Raw genomic sequence first — 24334 nt, forward strand, 5'->3', positions numbered from 1 at the left:
GATGGTGATGAGCATGCCCAACTGCAACAGGAGGCGTCGCTGATATTTCGACAAGAGTTTTTAGCCTGTCTGATACACAATCCTTGTAATAATTAGATGCTTTTCCTTGCTTGCTTGCTTGTACTCTGCTCCAGTGGGAGCGCGCGCTGTTTCATGCTGAACCTCCAAACCTATCCTGTCTCTAAAAAAAAGATCCATCGCTATATGAGGCGAGCTAGAGTTGCACGCATGATTTATCGAACTGGGTTAATTGCTCCCATTCTCCCAATGATGTTTCTTTTATAGCTAGAGCTGCTTGCTTCTTACAACAGCTAAGCTTGGAGATCCACCGCATCAGAGAAGAAAATTCTCTAATAACGACAAAAGCAACTACAACTACAAACTTGCAGTTACAGGTATCAGATTCCTGTGACATACAAGCTTGCTGCAAACACAATATCACGCTTAATTGCGTTGGACGCGACCTCCATCTTCTTGTACAGTGCAGAGTTCCCCATTATCGAAGCTGCATTCCTGAATTCTCTGCATGTTTCATCCAGCCGAACGATCGTTCTTACAATGAGCCCCTCGGACACATCTGTCAGCTCACATATGTCGGCGAAAGGAGTTCCCTGCATCAATGTAACAGAAAATGGCATTACAATACTGCATTCATCTTAGAAAATGGCATCACAATCCAGCATCCATGACGATGTTTGCACCTTTGCCCACTCGTAGACAACCTCGACAAGGCCAAACTTGAGATTGTCACGTGCATACTCCTCGGGATCCACAGGCACCTTCAACTGTGCTTGGAGCTGTCCTAGTGTGATTGCCGTGTCATAAAGCCTAATACAGACAAAAACACAAGATCAAAAGGTGCTTCAAACATGTCTTCTGAGGAAATACAGCTGAGATTCTTAAGATGGATCATGATAGGAACTAAAATAGGGGAGCAAAAAACAAAATATAACCTCTTTTTGGCTTCAGCCAATTTTGGAGTAAGAGATGGTTCTGATGCATTCCTCTGTTGGAAGACGAATGCAGACATAATGGCCACAGCTTCTTCAGGTTCTAGGTCATCCAATTGATTCTCAAATAGACATTCTGTTGATATTAACTCCTCACCGGAGTTCATCTCACAGGCTACTCGTCCCTTAAGTTGCACAACTAGATCAGAATCAATGTAGTTGATAACCTTTAGTACATCAATCTGCAACGATGGAAAAACTGAAGTGTTAGAAAATAACCTTTGAAGTGTTAGAAAATAACTTTGAAAGTATAGAAATAGAAATGGAGTCAGATGTGGTTCGGGGGATATTCTTGAAAAGGCTGATACGTAGCCATATAAGCATTTCATGTTAACTTAGGTCTTAAGAATCCTGTATGGACATTCACCTAGGTCTTAATGATTTGCATGCAACTTTATGATCCTGTATGGATTGGTAGATATGACTCGTTAATGTTAACAAGGCCAGCATTTAGAATCAATACCCAAACTGTTGTTTTGGTACAGTAGGACTGGGACCAAAAACATCCCATGTACACCCAACGCAAATCAACTGAAGAAGTGACAAAATCGGGTGTTTTTTCCATGCTGCACAGATAATGGCTATAATCCCTTGAACCGTTTTCCTTCATGTATACAACAGGGCAACAAGAGGAAAAAGTACATGAAGAAGTCTTACTCTGCCTTGAAACTCCGGCATTTGTTGAAGCGCCTCATCTGACATCTCAAATTTCAATTCATTCAGCCGATTCTTGTACTTCTCTTGTTCCCTCATCAATGATATATGCTCCTTTAGTTTTACACAACCATGGCACTTGTTTTCAGACATTTTTTGCAGTAGTCTGTGATATGCAATGTACCTTTCAACAAAATGCATGTCCCTCAATTTTAGATCTGTATTGCACCAAATGACCAGAGTAAGTAGTTATAAAGTTTATAAAACAAGGAAGTCAGTGTGCAGGACTAAATCATCCGCCACAATAGCCCTAGATTCAGAATGAAAAATATAAATATAACATATGTGCTGATATTACTCAAGAACTTCGCAGGCATGCAGGCCAACACACTCATGCCATTCTATAATTTTTGAACAAAAATGCCCATTTGATAATGCTGTTGAATGATTTTCTAACCCATTCATCTCTCTAGAACTAGAAAAGTAACAGGCTAGGGGGAAAAATGTGCACATAATTTAAGATAAACATATGGCATTTCAAGTACAGCATCACTTGGTTTTGAGTTTTAACTAGAGTATTCGGATGGTTCAGCACAACCTAATCACAGTTACAACCCACATGGTCACATTCTTTACCATATTCATTTGCATTTTCCAAATATTACATCTCTTTGGTCACTAAAATTTTGCCAGATCCAAACAAACACTTTCCAAAACTGCAAGACTAGAACACTGTTTTAAATAGCTGAGACCTTTGCTAGCCAATCGAAATTTCAATAAGATAGCGCAAAACAAATACTCTAGCCATGCAGAAATTTTGTACCTTTTATTGGATCTAAAGCAGGAGGATACTTAGTTCTATCTGGTTGCTCTTTTATAAGCAGTTGGACAGTTTTGGAGTAAGCAGCTTTGCTACAATCCTCAAGGAGTTTGACTTGATCAATATTTATTTTGCTGGTGCATATACTCATGATCTCTTTTTTCTCTATTGCTCTTACTTCAAAGCCCATTCCAGATGCATCCCCCTTGTATGGTATGGGGATGTTGACAGCACCTGAACCTTTTCGTGAGCTGCCAGACAAGAAATACTCATCCTCCATGCCACGTTTTCCTTTCGGGATGATAAAGTGTCCTTGTTGGAAATCGCCAGGTTCCTTTTCAGTTTTATTTGACAACACAGGGGATAATGCAGATGATGTGCAATCACCAGTCAATACAAGGACAAAGTATTTATTTAGTGCTTGAGGTGGGATATTTGGTGCTTGAGATGGAGATTTCAGTATAACACCAAGCAAGTGATCATCATCCTGTCAATATGTTAAAAAGCATAGGGCTTATGAAAATAATCAGGCTTGTTCAAACATATAGTTATGGTATTAATGATAGAATGGTAGCCTCCAAAACAAATAAATAGAACCTTAGAACCTTCTAAAGTACTTGCTTAAATTGCCTGGTTAATTTTAGTTCTAAGCATTAAAAGTGGAGGTGCTAAGCACGGAAATTCAGCTCACCTTAAGCAAAGAATAAGCTGATATCAAGCTAAGCTTGTTTTCAAGCTCAAGATTAGTTCCAACCAAAGACATTATCATGCTTGTGTATTCTATAGTCACATGATTTTTAGTAATTCCTTTTGGACTTCGAATCGGATGTTTGATAATAATTTAGTGCGTTTGGCAGAGCTTCCAGAGCTGATTCTCTGCTGAATCCAGCAGCTCTGCCAAACAGTTTTTCAGAGAAAAGTGATTCCCTGCTGATTTTGTGAAGTGATTCTGTGAAATGAACTAAGAGGCTGGGAGCTGAAAAAAAGTAGCTTCTCCTGATTCTGTGGAGTGATTCTCCATCCTGATTTTAAAAGTTTATGCTAGAGAATCAAAGAGAATTTCTTTCAGCCACAGAATCACTTCTGTCAGAAAATCAGCTCCCATAGAGAATCAGAATCAGAAGGAGCTCTACCAAACAGGCCCTTAACAAGAGGCTTTGAACTTCAATTTGGAACATTAAAAAAATGCATTGGTTTCTTTTAAGTTTATCGTGTCCTTGCTAATACATATAGAAGACCTAGAGTCCCAAGTGCCAAGCCAACTTTTTATTGATTTTTTGTAACAGTTTAGTGTTGCAAAGTAAAGTACTGCAACTATGTAAATAAAAATCACTGCCAAAAGGAACTGACAGAAAATGAGGAAGTGTGTAAAGACAAAACCAAATATGATGAAGGCATACAGATTCAGATTTAATGACCACCAATCTCCCAGGAATAAGGAACTGTTGAGAACTGGACAACTTCATAATTGCTTCTGTTATAGATTCCCTATGTTCCTTAGCTTCTAATGCCATCTCATAGTATTCTTCAATTGAAGGCTCTCCTTTTATGCAACTGATAATACAAAAATACACATATAATATAACGCAAAGAGATTATAGAAAAAACTAAGTTCAGTGCACTTATCTCAGTAGTTCAGATGTATTATCATCACTGCCACATGTAGAACAATGCAATGAAATTATGAAAACAAACAAGAGAACCGGAATGTCTACATTGCTAGACAGACTGACTGGTGCTAAGATCCAAAGTTGAGAGAGAAACGTCCATGTTCTCTATTTCCCAAAACCAATTCGTTCACCGACCCACAGATCAGAGATAAGGGCTATCTGATAGCAAAAATCTCCTTCTAACAAGACAGTTGTTTTGGTCAAAGCCCATGGCTCTTTCTGATATGCGCAGTTCTAAGCCTATCCAGGTTCAATATCTTACATCTCTGCATTTATGTAAGCTAATCATCGTCACTACTCCTAAACTTGGCTGCAAATAATGCTACTAGCCTATTAGATTGCATGTGCACTTTTTCACAGTCCATATTTTTGGGGGAAAATCATTCATTTATTTATTTATTGCTTATCACATCTTAATTGTGCCAAAGAAGTGGTAGTCCCGGGAAGGGATAGTGGTTCCAGAATTTGCCTAGCAAAATCATAAATAAAACACCAATTCTTCAAGTTTTAGCTTTTTATCATTTTATGGCAATAAAAATTCACTACTTTCTGTTTCCATTTCTATGTAGAATCTACAATATCACATCAATGTGTTGGTATCCATTGTATTAATCAGGTAAACATGAGTATGTCTCAGTATCTTACTCTATTGTCTTTGTAGGTTGACGAAGCATTTGTACAAGTAGCTTTTCTTTCTCGGGCAAATTCTTTTGTGCATGGAATTCTGCAAAACTTCTCTTCAGCATGTCCTCGACCTATGAGAAAAATAATCATTAAAGTATATTACTTTCCCTGTGCATGACTTATGACTAAGGGTCTACACTCTACACACTGTTCTTTTAGAGTGTTTTCCATTACTAAAATATTGGTAATGTAAGTGAACTATCCAGTTACAACCTACACAAAGTACACTTAGATGAAAGTAATAATGCATGAGTAAGGGGCTATTTGTTTGAGCTTCAGCTTTTTGAAAAGTCGATTCAAGATTGTCTTTGAAAATGCTGATGTCCAAAAGGCAAAAGCAGACTATCGGAGTGTGCATGCTCATAAAAACAGAATACTGTTAGCGACATGAAAAAAGAGTGCCCCCCCCCCCCCCCCCCGGGGAAAAGTCAAATTATATTAGTATTGAAAGGAGAAAGAAATTTAACAAGGCGGTGTCATGTATAAAATACATTCCAATTGGAAGTAAAATTGCCATAACTCAATCTACTGTATTTTCCTCCCACGCCCATGAAAAGAAGTGGCGATTGTAACTGTAAACATCAAAAGAGGGTAGTAGTGTAATAGTCTGATGTTAGGGCTTCACTTGGTAGTTTGCTACTATGATTAAGGGAAGACTTAAGTGGCATTTCAATAGCCCAATGGGCAACCATATGTAGTTAAGGGTAGTACCACAAATATCCATAACCCACACATACTATTGCCATGGTTCAGCTAGGCGCTAGGCGGATTCTAGGCGGTGACCCACTGCCTAACGCCTAGGCGGGATTAATCGCACCTAGGCGGTGCTAGGCGTTTTTCTAGGCGTTTTGTATATATACTAATATTCACATATTATCTTCCAAAGATAAAAATAAACAGCTAAATAGTGAGCCTAGATAGATAGAAAGGCCCAAGAAGCAAGGGCCCAGCCCATCTCCCACTCAGACTTCAACCTTATCCATCCACTCTGCTTCCAGCCGCACCCTCACGCCCGTCCTCAGCGCGCCCGCCGTCGCCCACGCTCTTCCTCCTCTGCGCGCCCGCCGTCGCCCGCGCTCTCCCTCTCCGGCATCTCTCCCTCCTCTGCGCGCCCGCCGTCACCCGCGCTCGCGCATCCGAAGCGCCTCCGCCACCTCCGCCGGACGCTCCTCCGCCTAGGAGCTCGCCTAGCCCCAAATCGACGCGGTGCCCCTCCGATTAGCGCCTAATCGCCGCCTAGGCGCCACCTAGCGGAACTATGACTATTGCACAACTACCCTTAACATGCTGAATAAATAGGGGATGCCTTTATTCCAAAAATGCTTCTACCATATTAATTTTCACACATTCATCATAATACACACAGAAAATATGAAGTACTTTAGAGAAGCACAGAGAGTGATATGAACATTGTCTTGTCTAATTCTATTTTCAGCCCTAACTCCAAAATTCAAATGTGTATAAGACATGTGCCTGGATGCCGACAGGTATAAGGAATCAAAAGATGATTGAGCAGGCCCAGGAGGTGAAATTGAAAAAAAAAAGAAGAAAGTCTAACAAACGAATTACAATGACATGTGTTCATAGGTATACCTTCAGCTCCTCCACACGTAGAAGATGTAGTATCATAGTGTACGTTAATCGAAATTGAGATTCCAATCGAGTTGGTTTTCCAACAATCAAATTTTTCAAATCACTTTCTTCAGGAATTTCATCACGACACATAATGATCACTGTACCAATGTTATCAAGTCCTCTCCTACCAGCCCGTCCAGCCATTTGAATATACTCCCCTGGAAGCAATTTTCTGTGTTCTTTTCCATCAAACTTTCTTAAGGAATCAAATACAACCTGTTGGGTCAATAAAAACGTACTCAGAGCTAGCTTCGCAATCCTGAGCTTAAAGGTGTGGGAAAAGCAAGTGCAGCCTAAGCATAGTTACAGTTCGCTGAATCCAAAAGTGCACAAAGAAAAAAGGAATCAAGGCATGCAGCTGTGTGTCTCCAGCATCAATGTTTAGATGAGTTCACTTTCTAACAAAGAAATGCTGAGCAATGCTGCCAATGCATCACATGTAACAGTGAACAGCAAACAACAGTATGTAGAAATATAAACATGTAAATAAATGCTATCAAGTTAAGTGCATGAAAAGTTGGTTTCATGATTTCATCCAAGGCATGTTGAATTAAAGCATGCCAACCTGCAGTTCATAGTGCCATTTTATAAATTAAATTGCTATCTACGTTTAGATATCCCCAGTAGTACCTTTCATGAAACTACAATGAATTTGGAAGAGATTATGTATCATCAGGAAAATGACAGTAACTGCATTCCCATGGTTGAAAAACCACAAATACAATTAATTAGTAGATAGTGGAATGCAAGTGGTACCACATATACACTAATAAATACTAGATAGGTTTGGTCAAGATACAGAAGCATTGAAACACTTTATTAGGCACAAATAGAATCTCACCGTTCTTGCTGGTGCATTAACACCCATTGCAAATGTTTCAGTGGAAAACAGTACCTGCAATGAGTTCAAAAGAATCAAAAGTTTTATCATTCGGTTAACTAAGAGACGATTATACCAGAACATGCTATATTTGTCACTGGAGCGTTTTTTTTTTAAGGAACTGGCAAAACTGTGATATGATCACAAATATAGTTTCTCTAATAATGTTTCAAGTTAAAGAAAACCTTCTGCGCATGGTATGGGTTGTGCATGACTGCAGCAACTTTGGACAGGATGGACTTAAGCCAGTGGTCAGCATTTACAATTTTTTGTTCCAAATCCAGCAAACATCCAACAGTCTCATCTAGAGTTCATGCATGGACTAGTTTCCTACAAGCTTCAAGTGAAACTACTATGACAAACGGCATCATGAAAAAAAAAAGGAAAGAGCTGCTGCATTGGTTAGTACTTGGTAAAACAGAATCCAGATGTTCAAAGCATAACCTTGATCACACCACGACAGAATAGCATCTCAACTACTTCCTTCACAATAGGGAGAAGCCCAGCATGGTGCACTCCAATTCCTCTTCGTAGAAGGCTTTGTATTCCCACAACCTAAGAAGGAGGTCAAAGTTTAAAGCACTGATTGAAGCAAAGGCAGTGGTACAGCACTAAATTTATGAGCTATTAGATCACCTGTGGAAGGTTCCTATCAGATCCTTTAAGGCGTGAAAACGCCTTGTCACAGAAGACACGGATTTTACTTTTCTCCGAGCTACTGGTGAGATCAGCGCCAAACATGCTATCTGCCGATCTATCACACCGATTCTTTGAGAAACAAAAGATCACCACCTGCAAAAGGACCATCTAAATGGTTAGATAAACTTTTTTTCAAATGTGAAATGACATGATAAGATTTTGATAAAAGGGACAAGTAGAACCCATAACCAAATGTTGAAAGTAATCATCATTTCACGGCAGGTTGAGATTTGCTTAAGCATACAAATGAAGGATGAAACCAATTCAATGTAAATGATGAACAAGAAAGAGGTCCAACAGAACTAATAATGCCATGATTGCATGATAGAGAAATCACAAAAGTTATTCTCTCACATACAGGCACTAGGGATTTCTTCAGAAGGTTATTCACAAGCGGCATCCAAAATGAAGAGTCTGGTCTCTTAGGCCCCGAGGAGCTTTGTGGAACAGCTGCTAATCCTGAATTGGCATTGTGGTGCTTTGGGTACTTCTGATCTCTCCCCCTGTTTGATGTATCTGGATTTTTGCCTTGAGTTCCAGCACGCATTGCAGGGGTTCCTGACTTTGGACCAGGTTTCACTCCAAGCTTGTTCGAATTTTTCTTTTTGAAAGAATCTTTTGCTTCTCTAAATCCTTGAGTAAGAAAGGTATCCCTCTCGCATATTTTGTACACTTCTCCAGAGTAGAACAAGCAATGCTCAAGTGGAACAGGCCTTTTGTTGGTCCTGGTAAACACATAATAACAGTACTGTGGGATCAAAATTAGAGCTGTAGGTATCCAAGAATATTCAAATTTTGAACATAAGGCAAAACTACACTATTAGTCACTTAACAGTTCAGCATTCAGCAATCAAACCCCTACAGTCCAATATTATTGATCCAATCCCCTATATTATCCACTTATGTGCAATCAAGTCCCTTTAAACCAATAGAGTTCATTTGTACCCCTCAACTGAGTTTGTTTAATTAAAGCATGGCGCCCTTTGGGTTCCACCACTCAGATTTGTACGATTTTGTAACTATTATATAGGTGTATTGACATTAAGTTGAATCAATCAAGATTGGCATCTTAAATTCAAAATGTTAACCGAACAATATGTATCATATTGGTCTAAAATCATCACCAATATGATACCAGGTTTTGGCCTATGAATGTATCATTTTTGTGCAACACTAGCACTTCGTCGCGGTCTAATTTCATTAATCATCTATATTAACAAACAGAGGAGAAACCCTTTTCTACAATCATATTTCATTGGGGTACATAGGACAATCTTTGTCCTTGGATAGCATGCATCTACTTGCTCAAATTATTTTCATATATCCTGAAATCCAAGGCCACATGTGTTTGTTTGAGCTTGGGATAGTAGATTTTAAAATCACAAGCTGAAAAAAAAAGCATTTTCACACCCCGGAATGTAACCATCCACAAGCAAGATTGTTAAAATCCAACAATCTGCTCCCCCCAGCTTGTACCTTGTTACGATGTGCAGGCTGCTTTTCATAATCTACATGCTAAAACAAACAGGGCCTTAGCCATTATTTTTCTAGTCTTGCAGCTTATATGCATTTGATATCCTACCAGCAATCCTAACCTATTAGTTTCCCTCTTATACAATTGAGTGCATGATCTATTCATACCCTATAAAATATTTGTATTTAATGGCTGCAGCCACTCTCAATTCTGTCATGGAAAAAAACTGAAATGTATGATTGGTAAAATAACACTCCCGTGATAGTAGTCGTACCACCGATATTTTCTCATGAGTTAAATACACCAAGGCCCTTGAACTTTGTCCCGAGGTGCCACTTAGGTCCACGAACTCGTAAAATCGAAATTTGGCACCCTGAACTTGTTAAGCTGTGCCACTTAGGTCATGTTTGTTTCCGATTGTAATCAGCTTATCGGTGGAAATAAGCGATAATCCCACCAAACGCCTCGCTTATTTTCGCTTCTGTGGTAATCCGCTTCAGAGATTTGAACTACGCGAAGCGATAATCGAGAAGCGAGAAAATCTTCGCTTCTCTCGGCCACGCTTAGATTATAAGCTAAGCGAAAACAAACAGGGCCTTAGGTCCATACCCCTTGACATGGCACCACATGGCACGAATATATGCAAAAAGGCCCTTGAGTTTTATCATCTTCTATATTACGGAGCACAGGCGGGCTAGGGCGGCAAGTGCACGGCGGGTTGAAGCGCCGCTCCCTCGCCTAGTGGGCTGCAGTGCACGGCACGGGCCAGGGGCGGCGGCAGCAGCACCGCTCCCTCACCCAGCGGGGTCCAGCGGCGGCGCTCTCTCCTTCACGCACCCTCTCCCTCGCGCGGCCTTGGAGCTCAACATCGACACCAGCGGCATTGCCTCCTCTCTCTGTCTCTCCCTCAAATATGAAGGATGTGAAGGTAGAAGATGGCAAATTTGGAGGGTTTTTTGCATCCATGTGGCACCACGTCAAGGGGTATGGACCTAAGTGGCACAACTTAACAAGTTCAGGGTGCTAGATTTTGATTTTGCGAGTTCGTGGACCCAAGTGGCACCTCAGGACAAGTTCAAGGACCACTGGTGTATTTAACTCTTTTCTCAGTTTCATGCATCCAATTTCTAGCAAGGTAGATTACATGTACCAATTGACTAGAATAGAGAACGAAGCTAACTGGGTAATTCTAACCGGCCTGTTGGCAAAACCAACTGATAACAAGGGCCTATGGTGTAATCAAGTAGCTAAAAATTCATACTACTGCACTTACGAAGTGACACGAATTTTCTTCTGCTTTGTTCGACCAATCCAGTCAGCAAATTCAACTGTATTTGGAACCTGCGAAGAAACAATTAGGGTTCAACACTTCAACTCCCTAGTAAATTTGAACAAGAGAAAATAACATAGAGTTCTCAAACTTTATTCATAGCCAGCAAAAGAAATTTCAATTATTGAATTGCATTCAAATGGTAATTTTTGCATTAAATTATTATATTAACCCTAGCTCATATTTAGAGGGCCAATTTTCAGTTATACTGTTTCCATGCAGTACTATTTCAATTTTCAATTGAATATAAGCATCCAAAATTTGAATCAATAACATCAGCGAACATGTCATTTTATTGCATGAGTATCAGAAATCAGAGTGATTGCATTATAAGATCCTATATTTGCATACTAAATAACTTGGACATCAACAATTGCACTTCCTAGATAAATTTACCTAAGATTAGAGTTATGCATAAACTATTTCAAAAGATGAAAAGCAACTACAAATGGCATCAGGATGTTATACTGTCCTAATTATTATTATTGAGCAACTGTCTGAACAGTCAATAGTGTGCACAGAATGTTTGATTGATAGTGAGTGTAGCAGAAAGTGCGGTTTTCATTAAAATCCGTACCGTCGCCGAAAGAAGAACAATGTTAATGTGCTTCGGGAGCATTATAATAACTTCCTCCCAAACTACACCTCTTTCAGCGTCATTTACATAATGCACTTCATCAAAGATTACCTGATTGTATAGTTACCACACATCAGCACTACTAAATTATAAAATGATATTTAAAATTAAAGCCACAGAACAATAGGAATAAATTAGAACTGAAGTCAATTACCCATTCAATATCACGAATAATGTCCGCACCTCTGTAGAGCATTGAGCGCAATATTTCAGTAGTCATAATTAAACAAGTTGCCTCTGGCCTGATACTGACATCTCCTGTCAGAAGTCCTACATCAAACTTCCCAGAGAAATCTCGGTATTTCTGGTTGCTGATAGTTTTAATAGGAGCAGTATAGACAGCCCGAGTACAATGCTGCATAACAAGATTATATGTCATCAAAAGACCCATGTAACATTTTTCCTTTTATTGGGTGTGGTTTTAAAACAACTGCTATGGTAAGCAACAATAGATAGTTCACTGAAGTATGTAGTCTAAAGACTAACAAAGGTAAAAGTGATCTTATCAGAAATTAAGAATTGCACGCTTCTCAAAGCAAGGAGTAATGCTAAGTTAAAGCTTCCCTTCTAACCAAAGCTGGTGCTGAACCTCAGGGGGTTTACAAGCCATAGGTGTGGAAGATGATAGACGGTTTCAAATAAACAGAAGTGCCAAAAAAAAAAGAAGAAAGAGCAAAGGAAATCATACTTTTGTTGCTAAAGCAAATGCATACTCGGCAACAACTGTCTTTCCTGCTGAAGTATGGGCTGCAACGAAGACTGATTCACCCTTCTCAAGATAATATATAGCCTATGCTTGACAGATAGAAAAATATAAATTAACTGCTGAGCATTTAAAAACCATTTTTTCTAAGTTCAAAAACAGATAGGTATGTGATAGCAACTAAATGCATGCCAGGAAAGGAAATATCTGTTCACTTGATTTTTTTTCATTCATTCAATTTCTGTGACAAGAAAACGAGCAGAATCTACTTGGTTTTAAATTTCTCACCGAGATATGCAAATTTCCCTTGCTTTAAGAAAACATCTGATGAAAGGAAAAACAGTATGAAGAAGAATAACATTATTTGCACTCATTGTGTTATGCAATTAAATCATGTATTAAAACAATGCTAGAATTAACTCCAAAAAGCATAGAATAACATTCTCAAGACACGGCATCATCGTTCATTAATTTCTAAATTGCTGTTCAAATTGAAGAGAAAACTCAGAAATATGAAAGCCAGTGGCCTCAGATAGCAAGGACAGAAATTTATGTGGTACAGTCTTTATTTCGAAAGACTAATAATTCCTAGTATAATTTGAGTGAGATTTGTCAGAGTTCATGTTAACAACCCATAAGGAATTCACACTATGGTGCATAGAGAAAATGGAAAATGGCAGAGCATGAAGTTTTAGATGGTAAACACTATTAGCTGCCATACACAAAAATACGGGAGTGTGTTCTCAACATATCCATAGTGACTCAGGTTACTTTAACTCTCCTAAATCCCAATACAAATGTTGTCAGGTTCAAGTTGTGACTTAAGTGTGTACTATAAGTGTAAATTTGAAAGCTAAGGCGGGTCAAATATAGACAAAGTATCAGTCACAAGCATGTAGACCAAATGTGCCTATCAAAGTTTATGTAAAAAAGGAGTGTGTGCTCTTTGGATGATGTAGTGTACTCTACTAGATGCTGCGATCAGTATAGAGAAGACATTGAGATAGAAGGCACAGAAGATTATGAGTACCCTACCTCCTTCTGGAACTTATCCAATTCAAATGGAAACTCAATTGCCATATCTGGAACGAGTTTGTAGAAGTTAGTCACAATGTCTTCATCCCCGCCAACAAGTGCCCAAACCTATTAAATGAAATAGAGATACATTGTCGTTATCAAATCATCCATGATCTATCTTTGGAGGACTGCGAGACTACTTTCTGCAAAGCTATCCACCCATGAAGGTTATGGAATGAGAAGCACATCATACAAAGAGAGACACGACAAAGCAAGTGCCTACCTTGCCATCCTGAGTTGGCTTGTCATCACCTGATACACCTGATTCTCTTCGTGTATATTGAACTTCAGCAGATAGCATTAGATCCAAGTCTGTTTGAGTTCCAGGATCATCACTTATAGCACCTGATTCATGTTTCTCAGCATCTAGCTTTGTTACAGTCTCAGAAGCATCTTGCCATGCATCAACTTTCTGTTCACCAACTCCTGCCAATGGAAAATGAAAGCTTAACAAGAACCAACAAAGAGTTAACAAACACAAAGAAATACTAATAATGTGCTAGTAGCCATAATGACGATGATGGCCCATTATCTCTTAACTATTACAATTTGCCAAGACCCAAAAGAGAATATATTCATGTGACTTGAACATGCGATTTATGACAGCAATGAAGTACCTTCAGTTCCCTCATCTTCAGCTGATTGTTGAACATCATCCTCCTGTAATGCCTTGTTGGCAGCATCTTCCTCCCAAGCTATCTTGAAAAGATCATCAAACTGAACCGAGTATTTTTCCTGCACGAAAATGTGACAATCAGACTATAACAACTCTATAATGGCAAAGTGTGCAAAAATGTGGAATGTTGCTCTAACTACCATTGTATCATTCGATGAAGATGCAGGTTGCTCTTCTACAAGTTCTCCATTCTGGAAACACTTCCAGTGGCTTTTATACTCCTACAAGAAACGTACCAACAACCGCAGTGAAAGTTTGGCACATCCACAACAATCCTCACGGTTACAAGGCAAAAGAGACAGAAATTTAGTAAGCGACAAACCTTCAACTGGCCCAACTCCAATCCCTTGCGGAACCCCGGAGGAGCAACCTGTGCCAGGCCACCGGTCATAAGCTCATGCACCCAATCCCCGTTCCGCGCACCCTCCGGGAATGCCTTATCCAATGCAGCCACCTCAGCATTATCATCCAGTAGACCACCCGGACGAAAGGGTCTGTTGTTGATGCTCCCCCTGACGAAGTCCTTCGCCGGACCAGGCATCCGCGGCGCCAACCCCTCGGTCCCCGAACCGAACACCTCGCCCATCTCCATCTGCACGGACTCAGGATCCCACACTTGCGACTCCAACGCGGACTGCGCGGACTGCGACGTCCCCCGGCCGCGCCGGAAAGGTGGCTCCCAGGCTGGCGCGAGCATGATGCGGGGAGCGGAGGGCTCCAGCGGCGGCCTGGCCAGGGCGAACCAGTCCAAGTCCCAAACCCTCCCGGCATCGGCCGCGGTGGGGAGGTGGAGCTCGGGATTGAGGTAGTTCGCCTCGAGGTACTCCGTAACGCTACTCGAGGTCCCAGGCGGATAGGCCGGCGGCTGCGGTCGCCACCACAACAACGGCGGGTTTAGGGTTTACAGATTTCAGTGAACATGTGATTTTGGGCGAAGTGGTGGGTTGCGTACTTACCGGAACGAAGTCGGGAATGGCGCTGGACGGGTGCGGGGTAGGGTCGAGCCGGAGGTGGCCGCCGTAGCCGGAGAAGCTGATGCGGAACGGCACCTCGGTCGCCGGCGAGGGGCCAGGGCCGTCCATGGAGGCGGCCCGCTTCAGAGTTCACAGGTGGAACTTGCTTGCAAATTCACCGTGTTTCGGTCATGTGCCTGAGAAGTAAGGCCGAGAACGGTTGATTTTGTCCGTGGGCGGTGCTACGGTCAGTAAAATATTTTATATTATAATAAATTAGACATACAGCCCGTGCATTTGCGCGGTGTCGGGTACTACAATTAGAGGCACCCTAATTCAGGGACTAAACTGTCCTAAAAAACACAAAACACGATTAGACAATCGGGCCCACAACGTCAATCGCCTTATCATACTCCACACTCATGATGAACCAAGGTGAGCAGTCCTACTCCGATCCGAAGGGAAAGAATGACTCAATCCTGGAGAGGAAGAAGTCGCCAATGATGACAACTCCGTCGTCGCTCTGCACCCGGATAACATGGAGCAGCTCAAACTCTCCCCCAGCACCCAAATCCTCTCCAGATTCCGAAGAGGCCCAATTCGCACTCAGCCCACAGCCTAGCTCCGCGGTACGGCCCATCCGAGACCCCCTCGAACCCGCAGAGCAATCTCCGCTTCGGTCGAGACCTCTCCGCCGAGATCATTGACAGCGCACCACATCTCCGCCTCGCTCGAGGGTGGCGGACCTGCCCTCGGAAGAGCAAGCTAACTCCGTCTGACAGAAGCATTAAATGCCAACCACTCCACCGCAGAGTGCGGAGTTAGACGGTGTCAGGCCACCATGCCGCACAGTAGTTGTGACCGGAGTCCCGTCCACCAACTCCGGTCACTATTCCGCCATTCCCAGCACTATTCCGACACTGTGGGAACCTGTGGCGCCCTGTGCAGACGTGCCCGGCACTACTCCTACCACTGTGCTGCCTACCCCTCATACTTTCTCCTCTGCAGGACCCTCGGTCAGCATAGGCGCGACCCTCGAACGCGGCTCGAGTTTTGACCAGAGCAAGACTCCCGCCCGCAGGACCCTCGGCATGCCGCCACATCACGCATGGAGGACGGTACCCTCCACAACGACCACCACGACGCCCACAGGAGCCATCAGGACACCGGCGCGATCTCCGCAAGACTAGGGAGCCGCCCAGGACAACTGCCACACCAGGCGCCTTACTCTCCAGTGCGCAACAATGTACTTTCCACAGTGAACGACCACTGCTCCCCCTAATTCGGGGAGAAAGCGACGACTTCTAATCTCCCCGTACATGTACTCCGCCCCTCCTTGTGTCTATAAAAGGGGGAGGCGGGCACCTTCATCTTCATGGTCACACGCTCAACTCATCCCGCAGAACACACACCCCGCTCTCCAGAGCACGATATTGGCATTCGCCTCAATCACTTGGCAGAGACTTGGGAGCTTCCTTCCCTCTCCCGCCTCGCTTGTACCCCCTACTATAGGCACTCCGATGCAAGATAGTACAGTGCACTCGCACACCTCTGCTGGACGTACGGCCCCGCGGCCGGAACCAGGATAAATCCGTGCGTTACTGTGTCACCTCTTGCATCAACCATCTAGGATGAGGATCACACAGCATCGATTACTAGTTGGCGCCAGGCCGCGAGGTCTGGACACCGATAGTTGGCGCACTAGGTAGGGGCTCGCTGCGTGACTTTTTGTCTTCGTTCCTCTTGTTCCCTAGATGGCAGACGGGCCATGCCTGCTCCCGGCAAGCACGGTGCTCTTGTTCGGGAGCCGCGACTTCGTCGCGACCGGCAACGGTTACGACATGGAGTTTCTCCCGACCGGGGCCAACCCCAACACTCCGACTCCACCGCTGACGGAGGTAGATCTATGTACCTCCCTGCCGAGTGGGGTCCCTGAACCCAGGAGACTACCCTGCTCGGTGACTCGGCTACGACTACTCGGCGTGCAGGACTCGGCTGTGCGCGGATGGGATCCCCAGTGGATTACGTTGAGAGGCTCCAGCTAGAAGCCCGGATATCTAGGGATCTTAACCGACCTCCTTCCTTGTAAAACAACCTGAGCATATCATTCCTTGTACCCCTACGGCTCCTAACCTATATAAAGGAGGCGTAGGCCAACCCATAGGGAGACTCCTTCTTTTCGCAGTATTCCACAAACCCTACTACAACCCCGAACACAGGACGTAGGGTATTACGCACGTCGCGGCCCGAACCTGTCTAAGTCCCTGCCTCTTCGTGTTACCATCGAGCTCTTGGTCCTGAGATCCCCATCCTGAAACTCTTCCGCCGGGTACACCCCTGGTGGACTGACCAGAATAGCAATCCGACAGTTGGCGCGCCAGGTACGGGACTCAGGGCTCATACGTCGAGTTCAATGGCAGCCAACACCGGCGTCGTCTTCTCCGCCAGCGTCACCGCCCAGATGGAGGCGACAGTCGGCTTCTCCTTCGCCTTCAGGAGTTTCCCGGAGGCCACGGTTCCTAGGAACCCCGCTTCCGGCTCTCCCACCGCCGGAGGCAGCGTCTTCGCTGGGGCTAGATCCGATCTAACCTCCCAGGCATCTGCCACCTCTCGGATTCCTGAATCCGAGAACTTCGACGTGGCGACCACACCAACTAGGGTGACCCGTCGCCCTGCTGAATCTACTGACGATCTGATCTTCCAGATAGATCACGTTGGTAGATCCATCGCTGAGTGTATCCGACTCGGCGAACTCGCGCTTCACCACCGAGACGATCCTGACCGTGCTCTTCGTGAACTCGGCAGCACTTCCACCAGGACCAGATCCGATCAGGCCACTCCGAGATCTGCCACGCCTCGAGTTCCCAAACCCGAGGCGGACTACATGACGCTTACTCCTTCCATGATGACCCGTCGTCCTGCCAGATCTGCTGACGATCTCATCTCCTAGATAGATCGGGTCGGCAGATCCATTGCCGAGTGCATCAGGCTCGGCGAGGATACGCTCCGACACCGCAACGACCCAGATCGGGTTCCCTTCGGACTTCGCAATGCCGTTACAACGTACTCAGATCAGATCCGAGTGCGACTGTCCGACTCGGCTACCTTAGATCAGATCCGATCTGACCCGGCTTCGGGAGAGGAACTTGGCTTCCAACACGCCTCGTTCACTCTCCCACCCAACCGCTCTTCGGCGACGAAGCATCACCAGATCTTCGTCGTCTCCGATGACTCCGACACTCGTGAGAACGAGACCGACGAGGAGAAGGCACGACTCCACCGCAACGAGGTCCGCGCCGACATGAGGCGCAACGACGAGGCCATTGATCGGGCCAACTGCGACCTGGAGAACGCCGACCGTCGCAACCCCAGGAACTGGCGTTCATCGATCCTGTCGTGGTGCTGCAAACCACAGCCGGGTGGCGGATGGCACCCACCCTAGCCCTGAGGGTGTGTACTCGGGGGTTAGCTGGTCTTAGATCGATCTCACTCAAGAACATGATGAACACAGTAGGATTTAGAGTGGTTCGGGCCGCCGGAGCGTAATACCCTACGTCCACTGTGTGTTGTATTGCCTTCCCACGAGAGTGAGAAGGTTGCAAGAGCTTGAGTCTGTCTGGATTGTCCTGTGCGCAGCGAGCGCCTCCCTTTTATATCTCAAGGGAGCGCGTACACAGCCGTTGGGTCCCCGACAGGTGGGTCCAACGATGCAGCATAACGTACTGTTCATATATTTTGGCGTCGCAGGCAAAGGAGATCTCTCTTGGATTCCCTCGCCTGCTCCCGGAGCCCTTCGTCCATCATGTCCTGGTGCTGTCTTGTCGAGACGGAGCCTGACGTAGCTAGAGGCATCGCCCGCCATGTTGCTTAAGCGGGCGGTGTAGCTTGCGGCGTAGGCGGCATGATGGAAAAGCGCCGTGCTGTCGTATCCATTTAATGCTGCAGGCGGGCCCTGCGCGAGCGCGGCACAGGCGGCTCCACTATGCTCCTTGGTAATACGCGGCGCGCAGCGGGGCCTGACAAAGGCTGCCTCGTGTACCGCGGCGGCAGAGCACGCCTTGTCCATCGCATTAAAAGCGGTGGGTGGGCGAGTCTTCCTGTGGAAGACTCGCGCACGATCCCGCGCCTCCGGGACACGTGGCGGCTCCGGACCCCTACATGGTGAGGGGAGTCCGGACGGGCGCAGGAGGTCCCGGACCCCTCTGGGGGTCCGAGGCCTCGGCGGTCAGCTCAGAGCTTCCCTTCCTTAGAGTCACGTGGCGTCACCGGACCCATCCTCAGGCGGGGTACGGTCCGGGGCCGTTGGCCTGGTGAGGGAAAAGCCTGGCCTGTGGGACCTGGCTACTCCGTCCCTCCTGTGCAGTTACGGATAACTACGCAGGTCCTGCCTAGCTGCAGGAAGAGTGGGTATCCCTGCTACAGGGTACCGACAGTGGCCCCCGGGCCCACCTTGGGGGAGGTACGAGCCCACAGGTGGGGCCACTTCTGCGATTTGGCTCTGTTTAGCTTGAAGCCCCTTTCTGCGGGGGTCTTGACCGGTTTTGACTACCCCTCGGGTTGGTTGCTGCCTCATCACATCGCAACGGCTTCCTGACTATGGGCCCCACGAACAGTGGTTCACCTAGTCACGCGCGCGACGTTCGGCATTGTTGCGGCCGGAGTAAATGGATCATTTACCACCGTCGCAGCTCCCGAAAAGCTCGGCCACGCCTGCGATTAATACGCGCACGTCAGCTCAGCTTCCGCCTTGCTTCACGCGCGCGGGCGACGGTTCGGATCCCGCCTTTTCACACCTTTGTTGGTTACCCGCTCTCCCTGACAGGTGGGCCTGGCCCCCCTTGCCATGGACCGGGCGGTTAACCCTAAGTGCGGGCGTCGCTTGGGTTCCAGCGACAATTCCGGGGCGCGTCGGATGAGTCAGGCCTTATATTGGGGTGAACCACATTCCATGGTTTCTTTCCCACTTTCGCCTTCTTCCTTCCATCTCTTGCGCCCCTTTGCCTTCGAGCTTTCCTTGCCCCTTGCTCCCCTGCGCCGGCTTCCTCTCACCTCCACTAAGCAATGGCATCCCTTGTTCATCCCCGCCACTTCCGGACCGAGGGAGAGTTGAACACAGTGCGCCGCCTACTTGGGTGGAGTGCACAGGAGACCGGCTGGGGGGTTCGAGCAGGCTCGGTTCCTCTTGGCAACCTCCGCGCGGGGGAGTTTGTGTTATTCACCTCGCACATCTCCGCCGGCATGGGACTGTCGATTTCTTCATTCCTGCTACTGCTGCTGGAAGACTTCGGCCTCCAACTTCAACATCTGACGCCCCACTCCCTCCTCCTGGCGTCCATCTTTGTGCACTTATGCGAGATGTTCGTGGGAGTGCGCCCCTGCGTCATCCTCTTCCGCTACTTCTTCATTCTGGTGAGGTCCGGAAGGAGCAAGGACGAGGTGGGGGGATACTACTTCCAGATAAGGAGCGACCTGCCGACTCCTTACATTCCCGGTCTTGCTGGTGGAAGGTGGGAGGAGTGGCGCAGGGATTGGGTGATCGCCACCACCGAAGCCAACGAGCGCCTTGCCCTGCCGACCGAGGGGCCCACCTCCGACAAAGCATCCTGGAGGGCCAAGCCGTCGCTGCAGCCGGAGTTCGACTCCATGCTGGACAAGATCAGGTCGCTGGCGGAGAGCGGCCTCACCTCGTGGCACGTGCTCGGGGACTTCGTGAAGCGCCGGATCGCCCCCCTGAAGCAGCGGCCGCGACCGGCGTGGAGCTTCACCGGCCTCAACGATTGCAGCAGGACCCACCGCGGGGAGGGAAGCGACCTGACCCAGGAGGCCTTGGAGGTCCTGGTGCGGAACGTGACGGGAGACACCTTTATCCCAGAGAACCTGATCCTCCCGCCGAGCATAGTCCCCCTCTGCGAGGACCCGGCGAGGGTGGCGGTGCTGGCTACCCTGCCAACCCTGGACGACGGGGGACTGGCCCCACGGCAGACCAGAGGCGACCCGAACCGTGGGCTCCGGATCCCTGGCACGTCCGGGGATCAGGCTACGCTGAGCGCTGCGGGGTCCGGCGCCACCACGAAGGGGAAGCAGGCCGCGGCTAGTAGTGCGGCCGCGACCGGCTCCAGCCGGGCACAGAGCAGCTCCGGTGCATTGTCGGGAGACGCAGGCCGGCGGAGGCTTCTCCGGGGCGACGGGACCCTAGTCTCGGAGCCCGCCGCGAAGCGCCAGAGGTCTTCTGAGGGCGCAGGCCAGGGTAGCTCCCGGGCTGCCGGCCCCCACGGGTCCTCTGGCGCAGCTGGACCACCACCATCGCCGCCGAGGAATTCTTCCCGCCGGCAGCAAGAGCAGCAGCAGCAGGAGCAGCCGCAAGAGCAGCGGCAGTAGGCACGCGGGCGGCATCAGCAGCAACAGGTGCGACCCTGGGTTGCGCCCATGCCGCAGCCACAGGGACAGCAGCAGCGGGAGCAAGCCCGGACTGCGCCTGCATCGCAGCTGCAGGGGCAGCAGCGACAACAGCAGCAGCCGCAAGAGAAGAGGTCCGGGCTCCGGGGACGCTGGGTACCCGGTACTTCTGGGTTAGTGTCATCCTGCTCTCCTCCCTTGCGTCAGTGCTCTTTTTTTTTAATGGCTTTTTTGCTTGCTACCAGGGCTCCCCGCCCCAGCGGTTCTTCTACCATCGCTGGCACATCGGCAGGTGCCCAGGCGGCGGCGGCCTTGGCGTCGACAGCGACGGCGACAGCAAGTGCGGGACCCTCAGGTACGGCGACCTGTGCTAGCCCCGTGGTGCGCGACGTGATGCTGACTGGCGTGTCATTTTTAGACTCTGCAGTGCTCAGCGCGGCGGCGGCGGCGCTGGGTGCAGCCGCGCCCGACGCGGCGACGGTGGAGGCGCCGATACTGAACGCAGCCGCACCCGACACAACGGCGGCGGAAACACCGGTGCTGGGTGCAGTCGCACCCGATGCCGTGGCGGCTGAAATGCCGGCTCTGGGCGCCGCGGCCCCCGATGCTGCAGCGGCTGAGGCGCCAGTGCTGGGCGCAGCCACACCCGACACGGTGGTGGAGGTGTCGGTGCAGGGCGTAGCCGCACCTGACGTATCGGTGGCGGGGGCGCCGGTACTAGGCACAGCCGCGCCCGACGAGGCGGCCGCAACCGCACCCGACGCGGCCGCGTCTGCCACGGCGGCAGCGGGGGCGCCGGAGCTGGGCTCGGCCGCGCCCGACTCGGCGGCAGCGGGGGCGCCGGAGCTGGGCTCAGCCGCGCCCGACTCGGCGGCAGCGGGGGCGCCGGAGCTGGGCTCAGCCGCACCCGACGCGGTGGCAGTAGGGGCGCCGGAGACAAGTGCCGCAGCGGAAGCCCCTACCTCCAGCTCCTGTCCTGTTGCAGAGGAGGAGTTGGAGGTGGTCTTTGGCAGGCAGCTCCTGCAGCTTCAACTCCCGGAGGAGGATGCGACTCCGCTTCCTCAGGTGCTGTTGCGAGTTCGGCGGTCGATCGAGGAGGCAACCTCCTCCGCCGAGGTGGCCTTCCGGCGGGAGTGGTCTGCTCTGGAGAGCGAGCGTCAGCGCCTCTCCGACTGGCACACCCGCCTGGAAGCGCACACGAAGGCTGAAGCCTCCCGTGCCGCGGAAACTCGGTCAAAGCTCAAGGCGGACCAAGAGGCCTACCGAGCCAACCTTAGGAAGGTGTTTGACCGAGAGTTCGCGGTGTCAAACCGAGAGAAATCCTTGGCGCAGCGGGAGCGGGACTTCACCCTGGAGGTTGTTGGCTTCGCTGCTCAGCGGTCCGACCTCGAGGCTCACCTCGCAGCCCAACAGTCCGAGCTGGAGACTCGCAGCGAGGACCTCGAGGTCCGGAGGCAGGAGCTCGACGTCTTCTCTGCGACTCTGCAGGGATGGCGTGAACAACTGCAGGAGAGAGCCCGCCTGCTAACTGCCGACGAGGCGGATTTGGAGGAGGGCCGGAAGTCCCTCGCCAAGCGGGAGGCTCACGCCACCGGCATAGAGAAGGAACTTGGGCGTCAGCGAGACTCGCTCAAGAAGCTGAAGGTGTGGGCGGAGCAGAGGGAGGCCAAGCTCGAGGAGAGGTCCCCCGCGCTTGAGGAGAGGTCCCGCGAGGTGGAGGTGGCGAAGGCGGACCTGGACACCCGGGTGCAAGAGGCGGTCCGGGAGGCGGTCCGGAAGCACCAGGAGGACCAGCGCGCAGGAGCCCAGCGGATCGCTGACTGGGCGGCCGAAGCGAGCCTCGCACTGGTGCCATTTGGGATGAGCCCAATCCAGGTGGCGGAGCCGCCAGCTTCGATAGCTGACGCGCTCCCAGTGCTGAGCTCTGCTTCGGATAGGCTCCAGCGCCTGGGGCCGGTCCTTGCTGGACAGCTCGAAACCGAGGGCCGCGAGCTGATCCGGATGGTGGCGGAGCACATCCTGACCTGCCTCCGGAGCCACGACCCGACCATCTCGTTGGCGCCCGTGGTCGATGGCCCTGTAGCGGAGACAGAGGCCGCCGCTCGGGACAGCGTGCAGGAGGTCGTTGACTTCGTCGCCTCCTACTTCAAGCGAGAGCCTGCATACCCTTGAGTTGGGCATTGTATCTTTTTCCTATTGCATTATGTAACAAACTTTGTACTAGCTGAAATTTTTTGAAGTAGAAGAAACTTCAACTTAGCTGTTTGTCAGTTGTTGATTTGCAGTATGCAGCACCCCGGTAGCACCCCGGTGCCCTGGCCCCCTGGCAGATAGGTTCAGTTGCTTGGACCTGTCTGCCAACTGAGTCGTAGAAGATACTCCAGACCTCCTTGGCATAGGGCTGCATAGCCTGTAAGACGAGCAAGCACCTTGTTCCCTGTGTAGTATACAGGAGTATAGATAGAAGAATCAAGTTCGCTTAGATAGTAGCAACGATACTGCATCTTAGCTATTTGACACATGCAGAATTCATCCATGATGTCTGGGACAAAGCGGATGCCCTGGGCCCCCTGGGAGAGAGACTCAGTTGCTATGAGTCTATCTACCATCGAGACTGGCTCTTATCCTGCATGAAAGCTTTGAAGCGGATACCCGGACCCCCTGGCAGATAGGCTCAATGGTTTGAGACTGACTACCGCTAACCTGTGTACCACTTCAAAGTTATAGCTTAGTAGCAGACCCGCGGGGCTCATTCCTGACCAATCCCAGGCTGGTACCAGGTCCAGGGCTCTAGATGCACAGGCCCAGGTAGTTCAGTGCTTGCTTCAGAGTGGTGGAGTGTGTAGGTTTATGGTACGGAACCAGGCTAAGGCACTACACAGGGCTCTGGACCACTCCAGGAAACAGCACGATCCTTCCGGACCTGGCTTCAGCGTCCCAGACCCTCCGCAGCAGTGGGTGAGGTCGCTTTGTTGTACTCGATCCTTTGAGATATAGAGCTGGACATGCCGTGTTGGACTTAGGAAGCCAACTCTT

At 48.5% G+C, this 24334-nt stretch overlaps 1 protein-coding gene across 1 annotated transcript; it reads right to left on the bottom strand.

Annotated features, from left to right (window-relative positions):
• Window positions 1–205: 205 nt before the first annotated feature.
• LOC120660943 (DExH-box ATP-dependent RNA helicase DExH11-like) lies at window positions 206–15099 on the bottom strand. Its single transcript, XM_039939607.1, has 22 exons — window positions 14906–15099; window positions 14272–14814; window positions 14090–14170; window positions 13891–14008; window positions 13497–13699; window positions 13232–13339; window positions 12182–12283; window positions 11648–11848; window positions 11434–11544; window positions 10800–10867; window positions 8411–8777; window positions 7990–8145; window positions 7798–7908; window positions 7315–7368; window positions 6432–6689; window positions 4800–4909; window positions 3885–4038; window positions 2488–2971; window positions 1668–1882; window positions 954–1192; window positions 702–828; window positions 206–611 (listed from the first exon to the last, which is right to left on the bottom strand). Exons 1-22 carry the CDS (start codon window positions 15029–15031, stop codon window positions 399–401), a joined length of 4149 nt encoding a protein of 1382 aa, XP_039795541.1. The 5' UTR covers window positions 15032–15099; the 3' UTR covers window positions 206–398.
• Between the last annotated feature and the right edge of the window lie 9235 nt (window positions 15100–24334).

The sequence above is a fragment of the Panicum virgatum genome, chromosome 2N (assembly GCF_016808335.1).
Source record: "Panicum virgatum strain AP13 chromosome 2N, P.virgatum_v5, whole genome shotgun sequence".
NCBI lineage: Eukaryota > Viridiplantae > Streptophyta > Magnoliopsida > Poales > Poaceae > Panicum > Panicum virgatum.

Coding starts and splice junctions, on each gene's coding strand:
- LOC120660943 (XM_039939607.1), bottom strand. CDS start 15,031: ATGGACGGCCCTGGCCCCTCGCCGGCGACCGAGGTGCCGTTCCGCATC. Junction 8,778..10,799: donor AAGAAAATTCGTGTCACTTC/GTAAGTGCAGTA, acceptor TGTGTTTACCAG/GACCAACAAAAGGCCTGTTC. Junction 7,909..7,989: donor CTGATAGGAACCTTCCACAG/GTGATCTAATAG, acceptor CCTCCTTCTTAG/GTTGTGGGAATACAAAGCCT.